The 17,303-nt window shown below is 48.1% G+C and overlaps 1 protein-coding gene across 1 annotated transcript in view; it reads right to left on the reverse strand.

The window, feature by feature from the left end:
- Positions 1-211: 211 nt before the first annotated feature.
- Positions 212-17,303, reverse strand: part of LOC144153047 (F-box DNA helicase 1-like) — a 94,061-nt gene continuing 76,969 nt past the window's right edge. The window contains exons 15-20 of the mRNA XM_077684682.1: positions 16,620-16,686; positions 13,874-14,065; positions 10,672-10,785; positions 5,016-5,116; positions 3,617-3,730; positions 212-684 (exon numbers count right to left, since the gene is read on the reverse strand). Of these exons, the coding sequence (XP_077540808.1) occupies positions 529-684; positions 3,617-3,730; positions 5,016-5,116; positions 10,672-10,785; positions 13,874-14,065; positions 16,620-16,686 (744 nt within the window). The 3' untranslated portion in view covers positions 212-528. The remainder of the gene's footprint in view (positions 685-3,616; positions 3,731-5,015; positions 5,117-10,671; positions 10,786-13,873; positions 14,066-16,619; positions 16,687-17,303) is intronic.

The raw sequence follows: 17,303 nt of genomic DNA on the forward strand, positions 1-17,303 counted from the left end.
ACCCTTATACACTGCATGCTTCGCCCCTCCCCAGGTTTCACGTTAGTGGAGATAGCCCGGGATTTTTTTGCTGTAAGGGACAACAGTTTACAATAAGTTACAAGAGTTTCATAGCTACCCCACGTCATCGACCAGTGTCCCACGCAGTCCAAAAGCAGTGTTGCATGCGGAGTTTTGCAAGAAAATTTTGCACTATCACCTCACCGCAGGGTCTGTTGTAAACTTGTTTATTGCCAACAAGGTAGAAACTGAAGCGCCTTTTTGCACTTCTTGGTAGGCACCCCTCCCTATAAACCCACTGTAGGCTACGTCCTCTCACTGAAAGCCCAAGTGCACATCTGGGCTTGATCAGCTTTGAATACCTCACCAGGTGGGATTCGCCTTCTTCGGGCGTGCTTGCAGCACCGAATCCCTCCCCTGAAAATCTGGACACGCCTAAGGGGCTATAAACAGCAACTTAAACTATTTGTGGCTCCTCCCACATCTAAACTTCTGGAAGAAGAGGCCGGGGCAACAGAGACTGTGATGTCAGAGGATGTCGTTGAGGATGGGCGCCATAGCGATGCGGTGGCCAACCATCATGGATTCCCACAAGTTCCTAAACTGGTGCTCCACCGGAGGCCGCCAGCTGGTCTCCAGGGCACACTTCCGGCACAGGGGACCGCCACGCACGCTCTGCTTGCCCTGCGCACGCACAGCACGCCCTTCGCTCGTGCACGCATCCCCAACAAGGCATTCCTGGGCGCGTGTAGGCGTTTCCTAGTCAGCGCAGCCAAGCGACGCATGGCGCCATCTAGGGGCATGTTTGAAGCTATGTCCACGTGCATGTGGCCCTCCATTTAATCACTCAGAACCGCTTGGTCTCGTAGTGTATACAGTAGAATCTCGATGATACGATTCTGGGTGATACGAATTTCGGGATGATACGAATTTCTGAAAAGTCCCGGCAAAATTGAATTGTTTGCAATGGGAAAAATTTCGGCTGTTACGAACGGACCTGCGCGGCCCGGCGGATGATACGAACGAGCCAGCGAGGCGCCCGACTGCCGAACAAGCAAGTGACGGCTCTCTCTCCCCATTTGTCACTCTTTTTTTTCTCCAGAAACGGCCGGGCTGTTGTTTTCTGCTCAGAAAACGCGCCCCGCACGCCCCATGCGCGCCGCGAAACCTCTCGCACGCTGCGCGCGCCGCGGCCGCGGCGGCAACAAGGCGGCGGCTTCTAGCCGCTCTTTAAAATGCCGCTCAAGGCAGACACGAAGTTTCTTGTGCAGTAAAGAAGCTGATAACGTTGATGAAAACGGTACTATAAAACACCATCCGCGCCGCTAGTGAAAGCGCCCATAAAATATCTGCCGGAGTGCTAAGCCTAAACATCTCTGGCGGAGCCAGCGGGCTGTCTCGAGCGTTTCGCAAGTCGTCAGCGTCTTTTTCTAACCGAGGTAGGAGATACCGCGGGCGCGAAATCGTCAATGCGGCCGTGAAAATACAGCGCGCGCAAACCCGAGGCGTGCGAATCGCGTGCAAAAACGCACCATGCGGTTCACGCTCGACTGTTGCGGCGTGTAGCGAGCTTGAACACCGGGAATGAGGAGACAAGCGCGAAGCTAGGCGAAGCGTTACGCGCTCCAGAAAGGACTGCTTTGTGACGTGGGGGTTTAAAAAAATCAGAAAAAATCACGAATTTGTTCACGCGAACGTAAAAAAAAGAAATAAGAAATAAACGAAAACTTTTTTCAGCGCTCAATTTTTTGGTCTGTGTTGGTTCATACGAATTTCGGATGATACGAATATTTTTCGCGGTCCCGCGAGATTCGTATCATCGAGATTCTACTGTAGTAGTTCCGCTCCTGCGAAGCAAACATCATAACCCGGGTTCAAATCCTGTTACCACTTTTTTTTTTGTTCTAAGGGTTTGTCATATTTGAATATTAACGTTTGTTATCACGCAAATAATCTGTTTATGACATCTTACACATTATAAGTGGGATTTCAGACATTTTCGTTGCCTTTTGGTCAGTTTCAGCTACTGCTTCTTGTACGTTTTTGTGGGTTTTCCCATTTTAGGTCGGTTTCGGCTATTTCTGCTGAATACTATTTTTCTACACCGTGGTTTTCAACCATTGCAGGTCCGTTTTAACAGTTATTTATTTGAGTTCGGGTGGTTTTCTATGCTTTCGGTATGCTTATGCTGTGATATAACCACCAAAAGCAAGCTCAGGAGACAGCTGGCTGTACTGGCTAGGAAATGCATATACATCTCCCGGATGGCGTTCTGAGCACAGGGCTGCGCTGCCGCTTACAACCAAGGGCACTTTAAAACATCATTCCCGTACAGCCAATTGAACAGACTGGAAGTTACAAAATACGACCGCTGAAGTTTGAGTATCCGCGGCGCGAACGACCGCCAAAAATGTAAGGTTTTGAAAGTGAAATTCAGAAGAGCGCGGCCACTATGGTGAGTGAGATTCCAGTTGGCGAGCCAGTGGAATAAGGGTGAGAGAGAGAGAGAGAGAGAGAGAGAGAGAGGAGAGAGAGAGAGAGAGAGAGAGAGAGAGAGAGAGAGAGAGAGAGAGAGAGAGAGAGAGAGAGAGAGAGAGAGAGCATTGTGCGTAAGTGTTTGTAGCTATATCCGAATCCCCGACCACTGTTGATTATAGCTTCGTAACTACAGCCGATCAGGCCATTCAAGATGAACTTCAGCTGCATCAAGGCCCAAAACACGGCATCTTTAAGCTAATGTGCCAGCTTGATTCAAGCAATCACTTTTTCACTTAAAATCTCAGCAATTTCACAGCAAAGCAGCTTCCGTGCATACACCACAGAGCAACTACACAAAGCAACAAATCGGCCAAGTACAATGGGCACCGTGTATACAGCTGGCGGGCACGATGCAGACGCAGTCGTGTAGTCAAGGGTTCAACGAAAGTCTGCCTTGTCAAGAATTATATGGCGTTGAAGACACAACATAGTCATTGACCAAGTTGAAAAATGCTGAAAGACGTTTTGGAACCCATACGGATTCCTTGTTCACCATGCATTTTGAACAAGGAGAAAGGCATGGTGCTCACAACAAATTATGAAAGAGAAACCTGTATAGATTCCGAAGTGTCTTCCAAGACTTTTTGGCTTAGTCGGCGACTGACAACAGAGCGCAAATCGATTCATTCATGTCGTGGACACTGTGCAACGCTTGGTGCCAGGCTAGTTGGTTGAACATCGTTTGTAGGACTGCACTGGGTACGACACAAAGGCAAACTGGGAAGAACACGCACGTACGCTTTACACAGTCTTTGTGCCAAGACTTGGAGTAAGGTCAGTCTTTCGGTACGTTCAGTCCTTATGTCAACTTGGCGCAGCATTTATGCCAAGTGTACATGTTCTTCCCAGTCAGTCTTTGCGCTATACGTTCAGTTTACGTCAAGTTGGCACAGCATTTATGCCAAGTGTACATGTTCTTCCCAGTCAGTCTTTGTGCTATATTTTCAGTCTTTACGTCAACTTGGCGCAGCATTTATGTCAAGTGTATGTGTTCTTCCCGGCTAGTCTTTGAGCTATACCCAGCGCAATCCCACAAACGAGAGGAACTGCCATCTTGCCGATCATAAGCACCACTCACCACATAGAGGGGCGTGCGTGACCAGACGAGACGGCCCTTGGGCTCAAACGCCAGGCCGCACACCACACACGCCAGGAACTCGTCCTTTCGGAGCTGAATCTGCTCGAAGCACTCCTGCAAACCGCAGAGAGGAGGAGGCCACATCGTCACTCACTGGAGGCACCAACCACTCATGACTGAGGGTGTTGGTCACAAGTATAGAGCAAGATAAACAGGAGCGGCAACTTCGCTCTCTCCGGCGGGCCCTTAATGTCCATCACTCGTGGAGCACAGTGTAGATGGCGCAGCGAATGGCTAAGCGGCCGGCGTTCCCCGTGCGCCAGTGGGCGCGTTGGCGGAACGCCTTTTGTCGGCTTTTGTCGTCTGCTTCGGCGACGGTAGTTTTGGGCACGGAGTGCTTTGGGCCTGCTTTGGCGCCGCTTCGCGTTCATTGCGCTCCTCCTTCGCACGGCTTGATTAACTTGTTCGACAGCACCTTCTGGGTAACGAGGACCCGAAGGAATTGAGTGGTCGTATGGCAAATATACGTTAAGGATTGGTTTGCATGGCGGGAAAACAAAATGTAGAGACCACATATAGACATATGGCTGCTATACAAACACTACCTTTTGCGCAGTGCTTGCCGAAAATGTGACTCTGTTTTGGATATTTGTGAATCCCAATTCGGATGTGTTTTAACAGGTTTTACAAAAGGCGAAAGGAGCAACTGACTCTGATCAATAGCGATTATAAAAGTTCCTTCAGCTTTCTCGCAGTTCTCCAACTTAAGTCCAAAACAGAGTGTGCCTAGAACACGGACTGGCACTCACACGCTCATCAGAAAAGAACAGAAACGCGATAACGTCACCCGCGACTGCCCACGACGTAGCAATCTGCTCAAGATCAAGGCCCTGACAGTGCGGTCTTTTCACAAGCCTTCATTTCGCAATATTTGAATTCGTCCGGACCCTATATCTCTGTGGTGATGACTCGCCAAAAGAAAAGGTTTAACGTGCCGGTTGTTTCGGGTTCTATATATTAACACGAAACTGTTTTATGCCGCGATACCCTAAGATTTCACTGACGTCATATTCGTCACGGAAATGACGCCAGTACACCTTTTCCGAAGCGACCCGCCAGCAGGACGTCGCTTGCCAAGCCCACCCACAAGACAGCCGCCGACCCGCAAATCATGCTCAGCTGCAGATTTCGCTGCACATTTCTTTGTCGTGTTTTACCGATCCCTATGACAGAGGAATCAACCCCAGTTTTTTCTGCCCACCTGAGGAACCAACATCTGCAAACAGAAACGATGCCCCCATAGGCACACACAATGCATGAACACTGACAAGGCACGTTACAAGACGTGTGGCTCACAGAGTTGACCCCTATGCCGACATCAGTGGTAGACGCAGCCTACCTGCGCCAGCAGCAGCGAGTAGTAGACGAACGGCGAGAGGCGAAGACATTTTCGGGCACGGGTGATGGCCACGTACAGGATGTTGTATTCCTCCAAGCGTCCTGCACACATCGGGTCCCTTGTCACCATTGCAAACACTCGAGGGGGTGGGTGTTTGAAGCACAGTCCAGCCTAGCCTATGCCTATCCCTGGCACACACAGGGTGCCTCCCACCGGCAGGCACGTTTTCTCTGAATTCCCCATACTTTCTTCGACAATTGAAAAGCAAACTCTGATTTACAGTTAACCTCAAGGATCTGCCTGGCAATGAATGCTCCAAGGTGCGACTCTCATGTTGTGTTGGCCCATGTTTCCGCAGTGACTGACTATGTGCCCGCACTGACAGCTCTACCTCCCATTCTTATCCTCTCCTTATAGCTTTTTCTGTCTCTCTCTCTCTCTACTTTATCCTTTCACTCCCCTCTACTTCCCTTCTCCACACTGGGCTGTATGCAGGTGAGCTCCCTGCTGAGCTCAAAAATATCCCCCGTTTCTTTCCTTTTCTTTCCACACAAACCACAGCCACCACCACCACCACGCTTAAAGGAGTACCGACACGAAAATGTCATGTTCCATTTTTATTGCTTTTATCGCCGCTTAATGGTCTGGTGAAAACGAAACAGCACTTTAAATACTTGAGCGCATGATAATTAATTACAATGAACTGCCTGAAAATCGTTTGTTTCCATTTCCCGCGCTTTCAGCCCAAAAGGCGCATATGACAGAATCCCGGCATGACCTAACCGCTTTGTGCGGACGTGAAAACACTGCGGAGGCCGGTCGGGGCGTTGTTTCGGCCGCGCCGCCGCCGGAGCTGAACGGCTGAGCTGCCTGAAAGTGCTAGGCCTACCATTGTGGTGGAAATTCGATGACCGCTTTCAATAAAAGTCCTGATGATGACTTATATTGCAATTCCGGGCTATATTATCACTTCCTTTCCCATGTGTGGAACTTTATTTTAGGCAATAGTGCCTTTCTGGGCAGCGGTTATGCCTGTAGCTCTGGCTACGTGCACCTGTTTGCGAATGCGCCAGCACCCAGTCGCCGCTCGCGGGGCCTCATGCGTGAAGTGACATCACACGTTTTTGACGAGTGCTGGGCGTGTCACTTCTTTTGGCTACCCAGGGATGATGTCACGCTGATGTCCATTTGCTGAGCGCCGCCACAGTCCTTCAATGCTTTACTGGTCACGAAACTGCTCCGTAACTTAATGGGAGAGCTTCATATGCTGTGCTTGGCCGCCGCGCGGTGGCGCCACCCTCTCACTGAGGTCACTCCTCGGGCGGCGTTGCACTGGCTCGAACGGCGGAGCCACGGCGAGTTGTGTTTGTTTTGTGCGGCAAAAAAAATGTAACGTGCATTTCGCGCTCTTGTGATGCGACCTAAGTAGTGCAACGACGATGCCGAACATGTGTTGCGTCCCGGGATGTCGTTCCTTGTACAATGATACCACAGAAAATGTTTCCTTGTTCTGTTGACCGAGCGACTGGGAGCTGCGTGAGAAATGGAGGCGCGCCATCCCAAAGCAAGCAACGGGAGATTTCAGCTTCGATTATAAGTGTATGACAGTGTGTGGAAATGCACTGTGTGTGAGAATGGAAAAAGCAATGTACCCTTTTGAGAGCATCGTGGACCTACAATTGTAGAAGGCTAACTTAAAGCCGGATTTTTGTCATATCAGTCAGGTTTAGCGGTGCTTTATTGCCTGTTTGCATTCTTGTATTATGTTGGGCTCAGGCTCGCATGTAAAAAAGCTGTGGGACGTCCTTGTGTTTTTACTTTTCATATTTCCACGAATTATCCCTTAGGGTTCGTTTTGTTTGTTTTGTAACCGTGCGTGGCCGATTCCAGTTTTTTATCTGGCGTTTCAACCCGTTTGCTCTTTTTGTCGTACGTCCCGTCGGACAATATTGTTTGATATGGAAAGGGTGCCACCTTGTCGCTAACTTGATTTTTTGTTTCTTCGACAATGTTCTCGATCTTATTTCCATGGATCTGAAATTCACAACGTTTCGAGAGGAATGCATGCATAGCGAATGCCGCACAGCTCACTTTATCGACGTTCATCTGTGCACGTCATACTGCGGACTGCTTCTTCGACGTTTGTGTTTCATTCTAGCCTTTTGTAGAGCAGGAGCTCGCTAGCTCGCTGCGTTCAGAAAAGCTTTGCATCGTTCTTGGCTACGTGCCAATATTCTGTTTCCTCCGTGTGCTGCACATCGCAGCGCGAAAAAATAAATTCAGTTTTATTGTTCAGTTTTAAATAAAATCAGTTTTATTGTTCTTTTTTCGCTTCCTGTTTTTGCAAGGATTGCAAAGCGTGGAAGCGGAAAGACACATGGTGCAACATATATCTCTTCGTGTTTTGATTCTTGGCGTTTCTGCAGCATTTTTAGATGTTCTCAAGTATGTACCCACTCATCGAAACGACAATACTACTGGGCTATCTCTTTTAGCGTTCTGTGCATTCCAGGGCAATCAACGGATTCATTAGCGTAGTCTGAACAACGCGTACTTGGTTTCTTTCAGTTTTTTTTTATTGTATTATCGATAGGCCCGCAGCAGTCCGTGACTACGCAGCTACCGTATGTGTAGTATTTACAACTTTTGATTTAAGAAAAGAAGCAATAGAGATTAAAAAGTTCGTAAACACGGCGGCGCAGCACTTGTGCCAGAGCACGCAGAAGCCGTTGCCGTTCACGGCTGAAGTCTACGGTAATTTACTTCGAAAAATAAAACCCCATTCAAGGCAGGTGATATACACAATGACTGTACTATTCATTGCTAACTACTACGAAAAAAAAGCACACTTCATCAGCGCGCAGACACCAAAAGCAGCGAGCGTTTGCACGCCAAGAGCTGGCCATTACGCCGCACACGGGGTGGCTGGATGCCTTTCGTGCGGCGGTGGCGCCTGTAGTGGCGCGCACGGTCCCTATATGAAACGAGCGCCGAAGTTTCGTGACCAGTAAAGCATTGAAGGACTCTGGCACTGCTCTGCGTGCGGTTCAATTGGCACAATAAATGAGATCAAATTAAAGTATGTTCCTTGCATCGCAGGCCGCTCATATTTCAGCCAGGGTATTTATTGTGTTGAGTAAAGGAAGTGAACTGTGCAATAATATTAACACTGAAAATTCGTGTCAGTACCCCTTAAAAAAAAAAACAGCTGGAAAGCCTACACGGCAAATGACAGCACCTGAAATTGCTCCAGACAGTGGTGCAGTAAACAGCTTCTCTTTTTTATCATTACAGATGTAAGAAAAAAATCCTGGGCCACCACCACTCACGTGAAACCTAGGGAGGGGTGAAGCATGCAGTACATAAATAAGTGTACTCTTGGCACCATGGCCTTTTTGCCCACGGAGATGAAACCATACAGGTACAGGTACAAGTACAGCTGTACAGGTACAGGTGTACCTGTACAGCTTGGGGAGCACATGTATACAGCTTTGCTGTAAAGGTCTCTTGTCTTTGAAGCGCGAAGCACTCTACCGCGAGGTGTAAACGGTGTCCCGGTGTTTTTTTAGTACGTGTTACATTCTAGCACGAGGCATAAACGAGTGCCCCGGTGTTTTAGTGCCATGACTACACGAGACGACGGTTACGACGATGACATGGGATGCCAACAACCCGAGCCCCTAATATTTGTACAGTCGAACCCCGCTACGACGAACTCCGCTTCAACGAAACATTTCCAATTCCCCGTCAGCTAGCCATAGAAGTCGATGCAACAAAGTCGTCGCCACAACGAACCATTTGTCTGGCTTGCTTTCGCTTCAACGAAATTTTCGATGGTTTGCGTTGGGTTTGAACAATTATTGTACAATAAAATAAGCATAGCGCCAGCTATCTGTAACTTTTTCTACATTCAGGACGCTTAGTTTCACCGAAAACATGCGCAGTGCATCCACACCGCCACCCAAAACAAAAAAAGAACTCATAGGCGGACGCCATTGTTTGATGGTGATAACGATGTGGCTGGCCATCTTTATACGAGGCGCAGGCCCGGTTCGCCAAGCCGGAACTACAGCCAATCCATATTTAGTTGAAATCGCATGAATGCGCTCCACTGCTCGCACGGCGCCGTCACGTATGCGTTGCAAGCAGCTGTCCTTTCCGTTTTCCTTCTACCACTCTTATAGACAAGAGCGAAAATCATGTTTGCGTGTTTGGTCTTGAAGCCAAGTCATCCTATCTTAGTCACGAGCGCGCGGTCACGTTCAATGCAAGCGCGCGTCTTGCCTGCCAAGCTGCCGTGCCCTGCCAGAGGATAAGATAACGGCACTGCTCCTGCCACAAGCGAGAGGGCGGCTTCCGATGGCCTAGCAGCTATCTGCAAGTAATCAGCTCGGAGGACATGCCTTTTTGTACAGCAATACGTTTTGCGCCTGCATTTCTTCATTTGCGTGCAGTGAAAGAACAGATAACCATTGGTATGTTTGTTATCCGAATAAACATGACGTTATTGCACGTAACTCCTTTTTCTAAACATTGTATTATGCTGCCAATGATGTGGAAAAATACGGGGCTATTTTTTTGGCCTTTCTGTGGAGTGTTGGGGCAGATTTCGCTTCAACGAAATTTTTCGCCCGTCCCGTCAATTTCGTTGTCGCGGGATTCGACTGTACCAGGTCATTCTAGTTTTCATTTTCTACACTCTGTTTTTATCGTTGTACACCATTCGTGTTCTTGCTAGAGGCTTTGAGATGTCGCAGACACTCCCAAAATGCTTGTGTCACCTTACGCTCCGTGTGACCCAGTGCAGCCTTGGACATTTAAGCCAGGGTTCATTATGGCTGCACGCACCGAGGTTAATGTTCGGAAGGTGCCTGGTTGATTGATGTATTACACAAGTGCACATCAGGGACACACAACCAATTTTTATCAAATCTATGTCCCCTAGCTCACGATGTCATGGGACACATAGACGGGCAATGCCCCATACTGCCATGGCTCAACACTTCTGTCTTGAGTGATGGCATTCTCAATACTTCTGTCTTCAGACTTCTGTCCCTTGAGACAACGAGAACGATGAAGAAATGGCTGCATCCTTGCACATGCCATCTTATTGCCACTACGTAAACACTGCAAACAGATCGTTCACCTGTTTCACGATTCAGAAATCCCCACTCTGGTTACGCATTTTCGAGCATCATCATCATCATCATCAGTCTGTCTATGCCCTCTGCAGGGCAAAGGCCTGTCCCATAGATTTCGCTACACTTATCCTCGTCCTGTGCTAACTTTGAATAAATTTATCCCCGCAAACTTCTTGATCGCATCTATCCACCTAACTTTCCGCCGCCCCCTGTCATGCTTGCCTTCTCTAGGAATCCACTCTGTTGCCCTTAATAGCCAACAGTTATCTTGCCTTCGCATCACATGCCCTGCCCACACCCATTTCTTCTTTTCAATTTCTAGTAATATCTCCTCAACATGTGTTTGTCCCCTGACCCACTCCACTCTCCTCTTGTCCCTTAACGTTACCCCTCTCATCTTCCGTTATATTGCTGGCTGAGTCGTCCGCAATGTGTGTCCCCAAAGTTTACCCTTAGATACACACTGACATTGTACCTCACAGGCCCACCAGAAGGCGTTGTTCTGACCGACCCACCTGATGCCATGGACTCCTCTTGCTCGCTCAAATGGGTCCCAAAGAAGTCGTCCGCTAGGCAGACTGAGTCAAACTCGAGCCCCTTGGCCTTGTGCACTGTGGAGAAGACGATGTCTGCGTGGTGGCGATGGAAAACAGGTTAGAAACAAAATGCTTGGTCCCGACCCATTCCCAGTGAAACCTCCTTCCAAACAAAGCAGCAAGCACCTTTCCTGACTTCCCAGCCAGATCCTCAAAGATTTGCCAAGGCACCCTTCATCGTCAGCAACCTACCATATTTTTGCGCACATAACCTGTCTCCGCCTACAAACTGCATCACCGTGTTTGCACTTGCACAAGAGTAAACAACAAACAATATCCCCGCATACACCCTCCATGATTGGCCAAGTTCTGTGAGTTCTGCAGCGTGCAGAGTACTACATGCCATTACATCACGTTTACTGAGATAAGGAATGTACCGCTAATGTCACCAAACTTATGATTAAAGGGAAAAAAAAGAAGAGATGTAGCCTACAATCATATTGCTGTGTGGCATATTTGCCGCTGTTCGGCTGATTACCTGCCGACAGCTGCTAGGCTGCAAGATGTTCCCCTCTCAGTTCTGCCAGGGGCAACGGCTTTCATCCAATCTTCTCTGATGCTTTCAATTCCACATGGCAACACCAGATCATGGAACAGCAAGCATGCTCGCAATAACAATAGGATAATGCTTTCGTTCGAGACATAACAGAAACATTCCACTTTCATTCCCGCAAGCCTTAGCTCGCGTGAATGAAGCAGAAACGAAACCAAATTGCTAGACATCTGTGATGGTGAGCTAACCCTTCACATGACCAGACAAAGATCATTAAAAATGCAGCAGCTGCCTTGGGGGAACGTCAAGCAGTGATCCAATTTGTTTGGCGAACGGTTTCGGGGAATTCTGCCTCGTTAGAAAGGGATTTAGAAGAAGCTAGTTCTGATGGCCACGACTGATTTTTGTAGATGGTTAATAATTGCTCCTTATATTCTTGCTTCATGTGCCCAGCTTATCATGCGTCTTAACACACTTGACCGCATGCGCAAGGCCTTGTCCAAGTGCTGGTGCTAAGCTTTGGAAACGGTGTTTAGGCGATACTTTGGCCTCGCGCGAACACTGTGCAGAGATTCTGCAGGCATGTGGAAAGAACAAAGTGTCTGTAGTATATATATGCAATATTGGTCAAAGCACCTACTTTTGCACTCATATACCCCCCCCCCCCCTTCCCCTCCCCTCTTCCCTTTCTCCCGGTGTGACACTGCATACTTTGACGGCTACAGCGGATGTTTTTTTCCATATTAAGAGGGTCGTTGTACAGTCTACACCCATTACAACGAACCTCCTTAATCCGGAAAACAATGTCCACTGTAGCCAAAGTATGCAGTATCCACCCAGAAGGGGGAAGGGGGAGGGGAGGGGGGAGGCAAAAGTGGGTAGTTTGACTGGCACTTGGAAAAGGCTTAGCGCATGCGGTCAAGTGTGTAAAGTCGCATGATAAGCTCAGAAAATAAAGCAAGAATATAGCTAGTAGCAATTATCAACCAGCCCTAAAAATCAGTTGTGGCAATCAAAATTAGCTAGGCTTTTTTAAATTCCTTCGTGACGAGGCAGGTTTACCTGAAACCATTCGTCAAATAGGATTACTGCCTGACGTTCCCCCAAGGCAGCTTCCACATATTTTGATTTTAGTTTTGTCATTGAAAGAGCTGATACGAAATCACCTGATGGATAGCTGTGAAGTCGAAAGTTAGACCACACTGCACACGGCCCCCGGCAGATTGTATAGATTATATGAGAAGCAACTCCACTACTTGGGGCATTTCTTACCTTTTTCACCGAAGAAAAAGATTGAACTTTACTGAACCAGAGTTCTTTATTACATAAAAAAAAAACTGTGACGAGGGCAGACTTGACTCCGGGTGGACCACTTCGCGTATTCAATAACACTGTTGGTAATCGTGTTTCGGAGTCGCGTTCATCGGCGGTGGACTTGTTCTTGGTGGCCGAGTGGACCGTCTGCTTAAATAGGCCTGTACTTTTGACGATGTCGGCCTGTTTTACATCATGTTCGACAGCGTTAATTATGTGCTTAGTTTATCCGACAGTGAAATCAGCCACACTGCCGCTCATGTCGATAGTTGCACAAAAAAAAAAGGGAGAGGGGCCACTGACACTGGTTTGGCTGCGTCAACGAACCGGCCGCTAACAATGTTTCCAGACATAACGCTTTTCTTGCCAAACTAAACAAAGAAAAAGCATATCGGGTGACAGCCCCGCAGAAGTCCGCTGTAAACATTCAGTCGAAGTAATTATCGCCTGAAATTTAGTCCGTTGTAGCCAATAGTCTGCTTTAGCCGGGCCAGTAATGAGCTGGGCAGACTCCATTTAAAATGCACGGGGACCAAACAAACCAACAGAAATGGTCTGTTGTAACCGGAAGTTCGTTGTTGCCGGATACGCTGTAACGGGCGTAAACTGTAACGGGCATAGACTGCATCTTGCCCTGACGAAGGCAAGTCTCTTAGCTCAAACGTTGGCAACAATCGTGGTCGCTACCTTGTTCAAAGTTTTCTTATATACCGTATTTCCCGGTGTATAAGTCGTGGTTTTTTTCTGAAATTTTCGTTGGTGCGTCTTATCCACTGGTGTGACTTATGTATGGAATAAATTTGGTACATGGCGGCCGTGTGTGGTCCACGCTCGAAAAGGTGCCTGTGTGCTTCGTGATGTCAGCGCACATTAAGACACAGCTCTATGGTGTAAATGATTTATATGTTATAGTGAGTCGGAGGAAGAAGGCTTCGATGGTTTTGCCTAAACGCCGTCTGTAAGTACTTGCAATCTGTGTGTATCAAAAAACCAATTTTGAGAAGTGTATAGTTCTGTCTAGACTTTAAACGGTAGATGCACGTGTCTAGCACTGCGGGGGACGTGTCCAGAGGCAGCGGCCGCCGCAACCATGGACTTTCGCCGAATTTTCTAATGAACCTGAATAAAAAGTGCGTTTTGTACACTGGTGCATCTTATACACCACTGTATTTTATACACCGGTGCGACTTATATACGTTTTTTCTTGGGAAAAAGTGCCGTTTTGAGGGGGGTGCGACTTATACAAAGGTGCGACTTATAGACTGGAAAATATGGTATATATATATATTTAAGAGAGGAGAAGGGGGCACCCACTGGCCAGCCGCTGGTCGCCGCTGCAGCGCAGCTGCAGGGTGCGCACGTACTGGGGCACCCGCTCGCCGTGGAGATCCACAAAGGCCAGCCTGGAGCACAGGTCCAGGTCGCCGGCCGCCTTGGCGTACGCCTGCAGCCGCTGGAAGCTCGGAAAGCGCTTCACAAAGGGGTCCCGCGCCGCCACCGACTCCACTGCGCCAGTGGTGGGAACGCGCCGCCACGTGTCAGAGAGTTCTCGTCGAACAATTAGATTCACAGTTTCATTCCCAGACAAGAACTTCATCATCACCACCATCATCACCAGCCTATCTGCGCCACTGCAAGGCAAAGGCCTCTCCCACAGATTTCCAATTACCCCGGTCCTGTGCTAACTGCGACCAATTCATCCCCGCAAACTTCTTGATCTCACCTGCCCATCTGCTCCTGCCGACCCCTGCCATGCTTGCCTTCTCTAGGGATCCACTCCTTAATGACCAACGGTTATCTTGCCTTCGCATTACATGCCCTGCCAACGTCCATTTATTCTTCTTAATTTCTACTAGTATGTCCGTAACACGCGTTTGTTCCCTGATCCACTCCGCTATCTTCTTGTCCCTTAACCTGAACTTCAGACGCCAATCATTCACAGTTTTATGGGATATTCAAAGGAAGTTGGGTGCCCCTCACAATCGTTACTGCAGGCACGTGGGCAAGTATGCCGCGTGTCGACTCCCAATTCCCACCCCAGTGACAACTCCAACAAGACTTTCTTGTCAAGTCTAGTATGTGTACGTAATAGCAACGCAATGTGTACGCCAATGTGTTACCAGTGTGTAAGCAATGTGTAATGTGTACGCCAGACAACGCGACCTTGTTGCAGACATTCGCCAGCAAGCAACGGCACTGTTCTCTTCAGAGCAGAGCTATCGTACACACAGAAGGCAGCCACTGAGCAGACTTAGCTGCGCTCACTTATTGCTCCCATAGAGTTTCTTACAATATACACTAGAGAGGAATCTGGCGCTAGCGTCTATGCGGCTCACATCAAGGCCGTCTGTGTCGTCATGGACCGCCATTACACATCGCGCTCGCCTTAGTTTCATCATTGGCTTGGATTGAAACGTTTCAGTGACCGCAAATTTAAACAAAGTGCCACAAAAACGCGAAGAATAGTGTACAATTATCTGAGTGGAAAATAAAAACAGGCTGTTTTAAAGCTAAGGCAAAAAGAGGTATTTTTGCCTTAACGGTTGTGCCTGCTATTCCGCAGGCCAAGGCTGCAGTTACGAACAAGGTTAATATTTGAGGGGGAAACTCATTAGAGACTCTGATTTTATTAATTTTACCATTATTTAAAATATTAGGTTGCTTGAAGAGTTTGGAAAGTTTTTTGAGCGTGCCTAAGAAAACGTTGCCTTCGTGGTGAACCGGTGCACCGACCGCCAACTAGTTTAACAAGAAAAAAGCAAGCGTGGCGTTAAACAGTCGTGCACGATGACAAGATAGGACGCATACAAGCGCCCGTGTTTCTCGTATCCCGTGGTCGTATCTTGTCTTCGTCGAAGTACGTTTTGTTTCTTCTTTTCGTCGGCTACAAATTTCGCAGTGGCATATTACCTGCTCAGTCATGCGTCCTTCGACTGCGGCATGAGCAACGTCAGGTGCGATCACGCACTGCCTGCTGTTTCACCGAACACGGCTACCACAGAACAAGGAGGATTTCGGCTTCCTTGTAGCTCGTAAACGTGTTAATGCATAGTGAAGAAAGCAAATCCCAAAAACCGTTTAAAAATCCAATTGTCACGCCAAGCCCAAAACAAAAAAATTCCCCGCATTTCCCCGAGGGGAAGAATGTGAAAGTGCGAATGCATGAGTTAAATTTGCGCGGTTCGGTAATGTTCGCGAAAGAGAGATCACACACACACACGCACACAACTACAAAGAAAGAAAGATGCATTTATTCACAGACACCTATTTGTGTTGTCGTTGTACTTGATTGCTAGAGCGGATCTCAGCTTTGAAATTTCGTGTCAGTACTCCTTTAAGCGGGTGCATTAGCCCTTCTCACGCCCGATTCCTGGCCAATCCCCCACGTGGGTATGTGCCATGTCAGCGGCCAGGCAGCGCGCGCCCATCTCCCCCCGTTGCCAAGGAAGACGAGGAGATTCCTGGCCAATCCCCCACGTGGGTATGTGCCACGGACATCGCCGGTGGACGCAGGTTCAGGGTCGCTTAAGAAGTGCATTCGCCCTTAAAAGGGAGGTCTTCCCATGAACCCCACGACGAGATGGCTTACAAGGCGCAGTTTCCTCTCTAGTATACCTACTTACTAAGAAACTATGATTGCTCCAACTGCTCTTAAAAAAACTTTTTTAAATTTTAAGTAAACATTGTGAAACTTGTCAGCCTTGCTCCTTGCTAATAAACTTCATTTCAGTTTTGTGGCTGTTGTCATCCATGCCTATTCTCGCCGGCCTACATTTGAGGAAATGTTTCTACCTTTTTCCTCATTTTTCAGTATTCCAGGAATTTGGCCGGCCGACATTCGCGTAAATCCATTTCCTAATTACTGCCAGTTGCCGTAAACGTGAGTTAGTCAGCCAGCGCTCGCGTTTATCTTTTTTCACTGCCCCGTCTGTGTCTGATCACCAGTTCCTGTTCTCGCCCACTGCATTTCCCAAGGTGTGCCCGTGTTAAAGCCCTTCGCAGTGGTGTGCTGGGCTGACTGAGGACTTGAATACCCGCGTCACACATTGCGAGCCCTTACCTGGTCCTGCAGAGTGCTTGAGATGGTAGATGTCCAGAATCTGCTGGATGCCGTAGCCGGACAGACCCTGCGAGCGGAAACCAACCAGAAGCACCGATACAGCCGGTAAGACAAGCGCTGTCGAAGAAAGCGTGGCTCCAGTGCTTTAATCCTCTCTCTCCGTCTCTCAGGAGGCCCACACTGCATTCAAAGCTACCAGACATCCGGCATTTGCCCTCGCAAAAAGGCAGCAGAGGGCAAGTGACAAGTGCATTTGTTCTTAGGACGAAGTCACCTTAAAAGAAAGATATTGCTTCACTAATCAGTCATCATGAACAAATAGAGTGTTTAAAAAAAGTATTGTACTTTTGAGCTTTTCTTTGATATTTTTTTTAGTCCCCAATTTACCGACACAGCACTTTCCCTTTATTTACAAGTACTTGATCTGTGAAGCAAACAAATGTAGCTGTAATGCTCACGTAATTTCAGTTAGCACAATCTCTTCAATTTATCGTGGCCTTAGTTATGAACACGACATCTAATCCTGTCAGGCATATCACCTACTTGCAACGGAAGCCGGCAGAACGCCCTTCAATGCTGAAACTTTATTTACAATGCACAGTGGCAAAAGTGGTTTGATGCTTGCAAGTTGCTTTCGAACATGAATTCAATATTGCGTCAGCTCAACATATGTGCTGGGAGCAC

Source organism: Haemaphysalis longicornis, unplaced genomic scaffold (assembly GCF_048455015.1).
Source record: "Haemaphysalis longicornis isolate Haplotype H1 unplaced genomic scaffold, Haemaphysalis longicornis Haplotype H1 scaffold_9, whole genome shotgun sequence".
NCBI lineage: Eukaryota > Metazoa > Arthropoda > Arachnida > Ixodida > Ixodidae > Haemaphysalis > Haemaphysalis longicornis.